The sequence below is a fragment of the Coturnix japonica genome, chromosome 4, assembly GCF_001577835.2.
Source record: "Coturnix japonica isolate 7356 chromosome 4, Coturnix japonica 2.1, whole genome shotgun sequence".
Lineage (NCBI taxonomy): Eukaryota > Metazoa > Chordata > Aves > Galliformes > Phasianidae > Coturnix > Coturnix japonica.
This window is the reverse complement of record NC_029519.1, coordinates 60,015,521-60,026,854: the sequence shown is the minus strand read 5'-3', so window position 1 is coordinate 60,026,854 and position 11,334 is coordinate 60,015,521. Positions and strand designations below refer to the sequence as shown.

General features: G+C 37.8%; 1 protein-coding gene across 6 annotated transcripts in view; it reads right to left on the bottom strand.

Annotated features, from left to right (window-relative positions):
• Nucleotides 1-103: 103 nt before the first annotated feature.
• The window catches only part of TEC (tec protein tyrosine kinase), a 41,438-nt gene continuing 30,207 nt past the window's right edge, over nucleotides 104-11,334 (bottom strand). For 5 of the 6 annotated variants that reach the window (XM_015862165.2, XM_015862168.2, XM_015862166.2 and 2 more), the window contains 14 exons: nucleotides 10,600-10,728; nucleotides 9,507-9,547; nucleotides 9,094-9,275; nucleotides 8,697-8,762; nucleotides 7,913-7,967; nucleotides 7,677-7,756; nucleotides 7,179-7,312; nucleotides 6,715-6,789; nucleotides 5,795-5,966; nucleotides 5,436-5,652; nucleotides 4,832-4,896; nucleotides 3,936-4,054; nucleotides 3,442-3,599; nucleotides 1,095-1,284 (listed from right to left, as the gene is read on the bottom strand). In XM_015862165.2, the coding sequence (XP_015717651.1) occupies nucleotides 1,207-1,284; nucleotides 3,442-3,599; nucleotides 3,936-4,054; nucleotides 4,832-4,896; nucleotides 5,436-5,652; nucleotides 5,795-5,966; nucleotides 6,715-6,789; nucleotides 7,179-7,312; nucleotides 7,677-7,756; nucleotides 7,913-7,967; nucleotides 8,697-8,762; nucleotides 9,094-9,275; nucleotides 9,507-9,547; nucleotides 10,600-10,728 (1,571 nt within the window). In that variant the 3' untranslated portion in view covers nucleotides 1,095-1,206. Of the gene's footprint in view, nucleotides 1,285-3,441; nucleotides 3,600-3,935; nucleotides 4,055-4,831; nucleotides 4,897-5,435; nucleotides 5,653-5,794; nucleotides 5,967-6,714; nucleotides 6,790-7,178; nucleotides 7,313-7,676; nucleotides 7,757-7,912; nucleotides 7,968-8,696; nucleotides 8,763-9,093; nucleotides 9,276-9,506; nucleotides 9,548-10,599; nucleotides 10,729-11,334 lie in introns of all 6 variants that reach the window. The other variant, XM_015862164.2, reaches the window with a different exon arrangement.

Genomic DNA, 11,334 nt, shown 5'->3' with positions numbered 1-11,334 from the left:
GCAAGAGGAAGCAGAAGAAGCAGCAGAGGGGAAAAGGCATGCAGGTATTAAAAGAGTTCAACCATTTCTGCTCTGAACACAGACAAATCCAATTAAATATATATCCATGTTAAATATATACATTTAATAGAGAGCACGTGTACATGCAGGTATGTATATACATGACCAATCACAATGCCTTATATACATGAACAATGAGACTGGCTTACGACGCACTGACTTGACAGTAAATTAGTGGCAACTCTTTACACATTGTTCCAAATAATGTTAACGTTCAGTTTATTTATATACACATTTAGTACAATGTTGTCTGTTAAAAGAAAGATTAAATCAACATACATACAGATGACAGACAAAAATAAGTCCTCCTTTACCACATTTGAGCACATTTTCTCTCGTTTACAACCTCATACATTGAGAGTTGTGAACGTAAGTCAGGTAGGACAAGTTTGCATTTGAAAACATCAAGGGGAAAACAGCTTATATAAATAAATGCATAAAATGTATATATTTACAATACCTACAGCATATAAATTATTTTATAATTAATCTAAAACAAGGTACTATGGTATATTGACAGCCAGCTGAATCTTGGACTGATGTCATGGCTAACATTGGAAGGTCTTTGGTTGACCGAACAGCCTAAAATGGCTCAGGTCACATCATGGCTCAGTCCTGAAGCAACACTTTTGAGTGTTACACCAAACTGAAGGCTGTGCTGTTAACAGCTTATTACATGCAAATGAAAGAGGCAAATCTGTGTTCCTGGTATGTCATAAAACATCCATCAACTGAGAAGCATAGTGTTTCTGGAGAATCCCTAGAAACCATTTGAATGTCAGTAAATAGATACGTTCAACTTTTAAGCACGCACATCACTACTACTACCTGTATAAAGAGAAATTCAGAAACATCCAAAATGAGCTCCCAGATTTGGGTCGTTTGTTTTCGTACTCCACAAAGAGCACTATTTTCTGGCTATGCAATGCTGAATTTTCAGAGAAAATACAAAAGCTGTTATTATTGCTGAAGATATCATGCTTATTTCACAAAATCATGTAAAACTGTCCTTGTATTGACGTGAATCAAACATGATGGGCTCCCAACACTGTTTAGCAGCATCCAGGACCGAGCCTTTAAAAAGAAATGGTGAAGACATCTCTGGAAAGTGGTTTCTTCTCTGTACTTGCGCTGATATTGCCTTTCTCAGAAAGCATCTTCACCCTCTGCAATGTCAATGATTATATGGAGCAAGTCTTCAAACGTTGGGCGCCCCTCTGGTTTCTAAAAACAAAAGTACGTACAGCTATAATGAGACAATAACAAAGCTTTGTTGGTTCGGGTAAATTCTTGGGCTCGGTATCATTCTGTGGCAATGACTTCACCACTTCATTAAATGTGATGTGGGGGAAAAAAAAAATCATTTCCTCATGTAGGTTTTGGATGCATCGCAGTTTCATAAAGTGTCACTTGTACTTCCATGCTTTGAAAAATTATAATATGCATTGCTAGACTACACCCTTCCTGCTATTCATTATTTTGTATAGTGCCGCACTTATTCATTTCTCTCTCCATACCCATCCCCACCCCAGCCCCAATATATCATTCCAGTCTCTCTTTATGAAATTTGTTCACACTCCTTAACATTCTGAGCATCATTCTCTGGAACCTTTTACTTCCATATTATTTTTCACATAATGCAATAAGACTGCATTGTAGACATATGCAGTATTATTCTTCATTTATTCTTTTGTCCGTGTAGTTCCCTGTGTGTTGTAATATCCTCTTTGTTTTGTTTAACCACAACAATACACTGAGTCAGTCCCTTCACTGACCTTACTGACAGAGTTAACGTAACATCTTTTGAATGCACATGTCAATTGTACCTCCACTTATCAGCCTAAATGAATTTGTATTACCTGCTGATTTTTGAAGCCTCACACACTTCTCAAACAATTAATAAATTGATCAAGCAAGAACTGACAAAGACTGGATGCACATTGCTACTATTTGTGGCTCATCTGCAAAGATTCTTCCTCTCCCACAATGTTTGCTCAGATTTTAATGTTAATAACCCCTCATGAAATCAATACATTTTTAATCAATTAATTGATGTTCATGTAAATTATAAAAATACATCTATATTCAAGGAGTGTTAACAAATAACTTAGTTATCTTCCAGGCGATTTATTAGTCCATCTTAATGGACATTTCAAGCAGGTTACCAAATACAAACAAAATTTAATGACCTATAGTTTCCTGGCTCCTGTGAAAAGCCTTTTGGGATCATAGACATGGTTGTTATTTTCTGTTTTTCACTTCATAAACCAACTGCTTTGTAAGCTTTAAGTATTCGCCAGTCAATTTGATGATTAACTACTTCTTGTTCCAGCACCCTCTCAACCAAGACAAATGCCAGACAATATGTCATCTTTCTTACAAGAGAAGGAGCAGACTTTCCTCAGCAGCCAATGCAGCAAAGACAAACTAGGAATCAATCATTTAGCTCTTTCCATTCTTAGTTCCTCTGATTGCCCTCTGATAATTTGAGGTAATTAATTAATCACAACTAACCTTTTCATTCTGTTTCTGCTTTAATATCATGTTTCCTCGATAATTAACAAAGCGAGGCAACATGGAAACAAGTCCTCAATTCTAGACTATTTTGACTAATAACTATTTTGACAGTTATGCTAGCAGTGCTTGTACACAGAAATAATTATCAATAAAGACTTAGCGATTATTTCATTTTATTACTAATCTTACAGTTCATTTATTTCACAGAAAATTCTTCAGTGGCTTTTTATCATTACAGCTGTACACATGATTACCTGAAAGAGCCACATAGCTCCAAGACTGTCAACTACCAGATCACAGGGAAACATGCCTTTTTATTTTCTCACCCACGTTCTGTGTGCAAAGCATGTGTTCAGTTCATCTCAATTGTATCAGAACTATATTTGACTGCTCTGCTCCACGTTTCCCCTCCCTTCTTCTCACCTAAGGTATATATCTGTCACTGAACTAAAGCCATTCTCACATTGATCTCTGCTCAACAATTCTCTCTGCTTGATTCAGTTGACTCTCTTGTAGCAGCAAATATACAAGTCGTCTATAAACATTCAGCTGTGGTCTACATCTCACCTACTGCACCCTATTTTTTTATTCACTATCTGCAGTAGATAAAGGAGCACCTTCATATCCTTGAATTCCTCTTTATGCCTCTCTCATACCACCTGTACAGAAAAGACACCCTGTTCTTTTCTCCTAGCAGCCAGCAGCTATTATCCTTGCATAAGTACCATGCATTAAGAAATTAGTCTTCTGGGATCTCAGGCCTTGATGTCTTGGTTACAGGAAGAATGCCGCAATACAGATCAATTATTGTTGCTGGATTGACCTTTTTTTCCAATTCAAAGGCAAAAATAAAAACGTGCCTACCTCCTGCCAGCACATCATCATGACTTCATATACCTGCTTGCAGGCCAGTTTGGGGCGGTACAAACGATGTCCTTGGCTAACCATAGTTACTACATCATAGTTGGAACTTTTTTCAAAGGGCATTTTTCCTTCTGTAAACACTTCCCACATTAAAACACCTTAAAAAAAAATGTATATAAACATTAAGAAAATAAGCAAATAATTCCTTAAAATAAATGTTTATTTTGAGCTCTGGACTCAGGCTTACTGAAACAAAAGTAGTTTGAGATCCATATTACAGAAAGAAGCGTTCACAGGTCATCACCGAAAAAGTTTTATTCTAGTAGCATGTGTTTTAATACATAAATGTAATGACTTCTGTGGAGCTTCAGGCAAGCATAAAACTATGGCAAATGATTTCTCTGAGCTCTTTTTGGATGTGTGGATACTATCTGATAACTAGAGGTTAACTGCTATTGACAAAATGTGCTTTGTATCAGTGACAAACACCTTACCGAATGACCAGACATCTGACTTGCTGCTGAATCGACTGTAATTAAAAACTTCTGGTGGGCACCACTTCACAGGAAATTTAGCCCCTGAGGAACTTGTGTATTGATCATCAAGGACATACCTAAAAAGAAAACATCACTTCTTTCAGCTGGCCTCCAAGCTGTAATTTAGATCTGGAACTGAATGTTTGCAGCTTGTATTGCCATCTAAAGGCCATGACTTAGTATCACATGATAAAATGAGCTTCATCAGACATGCAGTAGGGTCTTAGTCAAGGTGCTGTTTCTTTTTCTATTACCTTGGAGTCTTTTCCTGTGATTATTAGCTACAAAAGTCTAGGCCACTTGCAAGTCAAATGCATATATTATGAGAAAAACAATGCAAAATGTTTCATTTCTTGCTCTGTTTCGCACTGGTCAGCCTGAATTTAGACACCAAGGGACACGCAAGAGCAGTAGCACAATAAAGTGGCAAAAGTCAAGCAGGTCATGGTTCAACCGCTGTTGTGTTGCTTTTTAGTTTGTTTGCAGTTGTTTTTTTGAGGTTTTGATTTTAAACAAAAAAATGCTAATAAAAGACCAGTCAGACCACGGAGTCTGCTTAGAGCCAATCCTTGTGATTCTCAACATAAGAACCAGAGACACTTAATTCTGTACAGAATAAACTACACAGCTTTGTTTTTCTATAATTTAGAAGGAACAAGTCACATCACCACAGAGCAAATAATCTTTAAAGGCACTGGAAAAAAAAAAAAAGAAGAAAAGGATGTTCCTTAGGTAAAAAAAAAAGATCATTTTTACCTGTAATCTTGTTTAGTACATATTCTCTTACAGAAAAGGAAAAGGGCTGGGTAAATTTTCCAATATCACTACAATTATATTTCCACACTCGGCCATACCTTGTCATCCCAAAATCAGATACTTTGACCACTCCCAAATCATTCACCAAGCAGTTCCTGGCAGCCTACAAAGAGAATCATTAGATTGAAAATAAAACTTTCAGTCTCTCAGACAAATTGCAACAGTTTGATGAGGATTTGCCCTCATCAGTTAGCAAGTTCATTGATTCAGCAAGCACAGTGGCATATTGCCACTACAGCCCAGAAGAAAATTCGCACATGTATTTATTTGCTCCTGATAGCGTTGATTTGACAACTAAACCATTTTGTAAAAAGTCACCAGGAAAAATTATGAGCTCAAGGCATTTTGGAGTGGTAAAAATGGCACAGATAGAGATACACAGTTATTTCAGCACAAATAGCTATCAACTTTCTACAAATATTTGAGAGATTTTATTCTATTTACTCAAGAGATAAACATGACATCTTTTTTGGTACACCGCAGCTTTAAATATTTGCTTAGAACCTAAAGAGTCAACTTAAATTACTTGTAGCCTTCTGTGAGAAAAAAACCCTGATATTTACAAACATGCTGATTCAAAAATGGATAGATAAGGTCATAAACAAAAAATCTAAGGAAGTGTATGTCATGATGGGATGTTACCAGGTCTCTGTGGATAAAGCTGTTCCTCTCCAGGTATTCCATTCCCTCGCAGACATCTTGGCACATCGTGAGCAGGACATCTTTACTCAGAACCCCGCGTTTTTGTCTTAGGTAATTCAGAAGGCAGCCATGCTCCATGAACTCTGTCACAATGTAGATGGGTCTCTGTTGTGTGCACACACCATACAGCTGAACTAACTTAGGATGCGTTAGTTTCCTGAAAAGATCAGCATCATGTAGTTATTGCTTTCCACCTCCCAGTACTGCCAAAATACACCTTCCTGAAGCAATTTTTCCATAACTAGAATATGCCATCAGAGGCCAAAAGCAAAGGTCCCAAGCACCGTGCATCAACTCACATCATTACTTTGGCTTCTTCAATAAAATCCTCTTCATACATCGCGCCTTCCCGAATGGCTTTGATGGCCACTTTGTACTGCGCTCTCCATTTCCCTAGGCGCACTACTCCAAACAGGCCACTCCCCAGCTCTCTCATGAAAGTCAGCTCCGATGGATTAATTTCCCATTTCTCTGTAAATCAAAACAAACAAAAATTGTTGTTATATTAGGATACGTGCTGAACTGGTAGGGAAAAGGAAGGGAAACTCTTACTAGAAAATTAGGGAGAAAACTTTTTAGAATTAACATTAAAATACTGTATATCCATATCACCAAGAAAATATATTTTCTTCCATCTAGACACAACCTTTAGCCAGCTGTTGACCAATACAGTAGAAGAAAATCAAAATTTCCTGAAGCCAGCAAATAAATATGGGTATTATCAGACTTGATTCAACACGCTACTGACATACAAAGCTTTGCCAAGCTGATCAAGTCAATTGGTCTGCTGTGTTTAAAAACAGACTGCTTAAAACATTAAAAAAATCAAACTAACAAATCCACCTCTGCAAAGATCAAAGGAACAAGTGTGAGTACAAAGTCTGAAGATTTTTTAAGCAGACAAAGGCACAGCCCTTTAATAATGCAGAGCCCAAGGTGTCCACAATAACATGGAGGAAGATACTAACTTCTCTGGAGCACCAGCAACAGGTTCTATTTCCCCACACAGTGCCCCTTGGCACCATACTTGCTACTGGCTCCGGTGGCCGTTCCATAGCAATTCTCTGTGCAGTGGTGTCAGAGGTACAACTTAAACCTACTAAGTTAGTTAGAATAGGCAATGATAGTATAAAGCTTCCAACATTTTTAGAAAATATTGTGGCAGCTTATACACATGAAACCATCAGAAAAGGTATGCTATATTGATCTGCACAGTTACCATAGCTGAATCCTGCAGTTGTTGGTGCTGTTGTCTTCTTTGGGGTCACTGGGTAACGCAGCCTGGTAACAAGACCTGATGATCAAAGGTAATTCAAAGAGACTGTTTACCTCTGAAATAGTGCCAGGTAGCAAGTAAGCCATTTGTTCACTGCAGACTCCAACACTGACTAGCAATAAGCTCAAATACATCTTTGACAACATTCTCTGCTACCACATTATAGCAAGTGGGCGTGGATATAAACACAAATTATATAAAGCTACATATACATTTTATAATATATATATAGATATAAAAATATGCACACACAATCTTTCAAATGATTGTGTGTACTGAAATAATATGAAACGCAGCTTAATGCAGTCTTCTATATCTAGGATCTATAACATCCTAACAGCCTTCGTTAAAAACCAGATTCCTTATCAAAAGAACCCATAGTAACAGGAAAAATTCAGTCCCTTTACCTGCTGCATTATGTCTGTGATACTCAATTATTTCTGGGATGGAGTTAAAGAGGTGTTTTTCTGCAAGGTAGTATTGCTTTGGTGATGTCACTGTTTCTTTTATATGGTAGTGTCTTATTCCTGATGAACCTTCTCTGAAAAAACAAGTAAAATAATGTCATTTGTTGAATATTAACCACATGAATTAATTCTCATTTTGGCTTGCTCCTCAACTCAGCTCCCCACGTGAGCACATAGGCTGGCACAAAGGAAAAGACTCAAAAGCATGTCAGAGCCTCCTTTCAGTGGCAGGTCAGATCTACACTACATTAAACCCAATGAGGCTTAAGCACACAGTCAAGAAGCTGATGTTATGTCACCCACATATTCTAACTAGCAGCCCTCCCCCTCTTTGCTGAGCTCTCTCCTGGCCTCCCCTCTAGGCCAAGAGTCTCAGTGTACACTCACTCACACAAATTCAGACAAGGTAAAGTATACAGGGTGGGCACAGAAACTTACCCTCCAAATTTTGTATAAAGGGAAACTGTATACAAGCCAGGCTGACTTGAATCTCTCACCACAAAACCACCTTCTTTGTCCTAAAATACAAGCACATTAACAGTTTTATACCACAAATAACTTTAATCTTCATATCCTTCATTCTTGTTCTGTGATTCGCACATGTCAAAATGAAACGTTAGCTTAAATAGGTTTAAGAAAATGCCGTGGTTTGTACACAAGGCTGCTGTACTCACCTCATTTCTAAGGAGCTGCTCTGCCTTGCTGCGGTTCAGGTTCCTGCTGTACCACCTGCAACACAACATCAGCAACTAACCAAAAGTTCTCCCAGACATCCAATTTATGTAAAAGGCTTAAAACCAAATATTGCAAAGTTACCATTCTGATAATTTTTTGTCCTGGTGCTCTTACATATCTACTTCATAAATAAATCAGAAAAATAAAACATAAAAAACCTCTCTGTACTTTCACATCTGATATACTGCATGAGTACACTGAGACTTCAAATGCGCCAAGCGAAACACTTTGTTGAATTTGAGAGCTTCCTTGCAAAATAGCTGATGTTACTTACATTTACTTTGTACAATTTCCGCTGTTCTCTCCTCTATCTTCCTGCCACATCCTGGGTAGGTATATCACTTTAATATTAAAAAACATTCTGCATGTTTAAAATGGATAATTTTCTTTTTCTATCAGGAGACTTTTTTGTTAAGTTTTTACTTTTGTTTGTTTTGGGTTTTTTTTTGCTTTTAATGCTAATATTCTAGAAACTACTTGCCTAACGGCCATCTCTGTCTTATATCTACCTTATAAACCACAACAAAAAACAGCAAGGAGAAACAGAAAAAATATTTACATATTTAAAATATTTAATCTCCCAGATCAGTGCTATAGTAGACAGCACTGCTTTCAACATCTACAACAGTATAAGGTTTCAAAACAGAAATAAATGCATTGTAAAATAAAAGCTATGCTTTAAGTATTATGGTATTTCACATTTTAATTTAAATGTTCACTTACTCATATTGATCAAGGTTGTTAGACTTCTTTCCTGTTACATAGTTGCTTGGGATATATCCTTCATGCCTAAAAAATATATTCACTCTTAGCAAAAAAGGACATAAAATTACATGCCTAGAAGACAGTATAAATTCTGTTAATTACCACAGGTCACTAGCAGTCATTCATTTATTATTATTATTATTACTATTTTTAACCAAGCTACCCAATCTACTAATTACTCAGTAATGAATTTTCCACATCAGCATTTCCCCATTAGCCTTCATCTAAAGAGTTACACAGCCTACAGAATTGGTGCAAATTTCAGCTATTTGTTAACACACAATCAATATAAACTACTAAAACATGAAAATAGCCTGAAAAACATTATAAGGAAAAGTAAGAAACTCATGTTTACCCATGTTTGTCTCTCGCCTTCCACCAGTGAATGTCATTCTTCTCAATTACTGTATATTCTTCACCTTTATCTAACCTTAAATCATGACGTTCTGTGGGCTGGAAGTCATACATTGCAACCACCACCTCCTCCTCTTCGTTGTCATTTTCCTCAGCTGGAGGAACAGGTGGTGGTGGCCTTCGCTGAAAACGACACAGAATCATCATCATTGCTCTCCACTCTGTGATTCCCCACCACCCTACCTCTGCTATTACACCCCTGCAAACCAATCGAGCACTACAAAAGCAAAAGACTGGACTGCCCCACTCTGGAGCTGCAAAGGTCAGGCTAAGGCATGCATGGGACATTCACACCATTGCAGCCCCCATAGTTCTTATTTTTGGACCCTCTCTGCCAGTAGTGCAGATACCTACCATACTTTTTTCTGGCACTGGCAAAGGCAGCGTTACTACACCTAGAAAGAGAGCACAGAAAAGCATTAAGTATCCTATCAAAAAAGGCTAGCTCAGACAGTAAGCAATGTCCACAGCAGGCCCTGTCAATAAATACTTCTTGTACAGGAATGTGTAAAGTTATATAAAAAGAGTTAAAGTTTTTAAATTACTTCTTGGGTCCAAAAGTATTTTTTTCTCCTGAGTTTTTTTCCATTCAAAAGGTCTTGTAGTGTAAAGGCAACCACAAGCAATCCTTTTATGGAATGGAAACCACTGTTCCTAACCACTGCCACTCAAGGCTGTGATCAAGGGAACCACCTGATTTCACCAGAAGGTGAGCATTGGTGCCACTTCTTTTCTTACTAAGGAGGATTCCTTACATTAAGTTCAAAGTCAAATAATTACTGTACTGTTATGCAGAACAATATTATGCTGAGGGTCATGCTTTCACATTTTTACATGCCACAGCACACACTGCTGAACAAGCACAGGCTGTGATTTGCATGCTGGAAGAGTCACATGCATTCAGAAGCGATGTCTCATCCAGATTCAGCATTTGGACATTTGCAAACTTCTAAGAAACCTGAGCCATGTGTCTGCAAATTCAGTAAGCCTGGTTGCCCTCTTGTACCATTTTCACATCAGCGTAATTTCTCTGATTCCAGCAGGGTTGTTATTCTTCTACACAGGCTCACAGGAGTCATTTATTCAAATGAAGAACTGGCGAAGATTTACATCTGAACCTTTTTCACCATGAGGTTTTAACCTTAATCTGAGGTAAACACTTGATCAAACAGGTTTTAGATGGGAAAAACTAGGCAAGTGGAAAACAAATTCAGCAATCTTAGTGATTCCTTGCAGATGTCTCCAAATGGTTTTTTGGGAGGACAACTCACGTTTTAACGAGTTTATTTTTACACAAAGTGCTTGGAGATGAAAAATATTTTTATTTAATCTAGGCACAGTGTCACTGAGTCACCCTGCTCTGTAAATTTCCCCACTACTTACAGCATTCAACTGTGAGGACATGATCATATGCCACACCATTTCATGTAAGAACACACGTACTTACTATTTTCAAAGAGATTGTATTTTTCACAGCCAGGTGCTAATTTTTCTGTCTGCCTGCAGCACTGATAAATTCCTTCTGTCCAGAATTTAGGATGATATTTTATCATTATATTGCTGTTGTTCTTTATTCCTACAAGCAAATAAAAAGCAAATGTCAAACAAACAAACCAAGAACAATAATAAAAAGGCACGACTGCCCCTGACTTTTAAAATACGTTTGACATGAAGCACAATGTTAACTGCCTGTCCTTACTGTAGTGTTGCTTTTCTTGAGGAACTTTTCACACGTCTACATGGAGGACATACACTGATGGCAGGTGCTATTTGTAGGGCCATACACCACTGTACTCCACAAGAGAGTGCTGTACTCCCTGCCTATACCAGCTACTCTAGCAGGTTGGTGCACTCCAGAGGACAAAGGGCAATGGCTTTTAAGGTCCCCCTCCAGCCTAAGCCACTCTACAATTCTACATGCCCAATAGCCATCATCAAATGCTGCTTATACAAATGAGATTCTGGCCCAATTCAAAAGAAAGAAGAAAAAAGTTTCACTATTTTATTTCTCTATCTTGTGGTTCCCACCCAGCAGCAAAGCACCCACACAGTGTGACAGGGGAAAATAATAGAAAGAGGAAAAGTGAGAAAAGTTGTGGGCTGATAGCAAGAGCTTAGTAAGAGAAGTACATACTGATTAAAGCCATCCTAGTCAGACCCAGCACACAGCTCTAGCAAAATA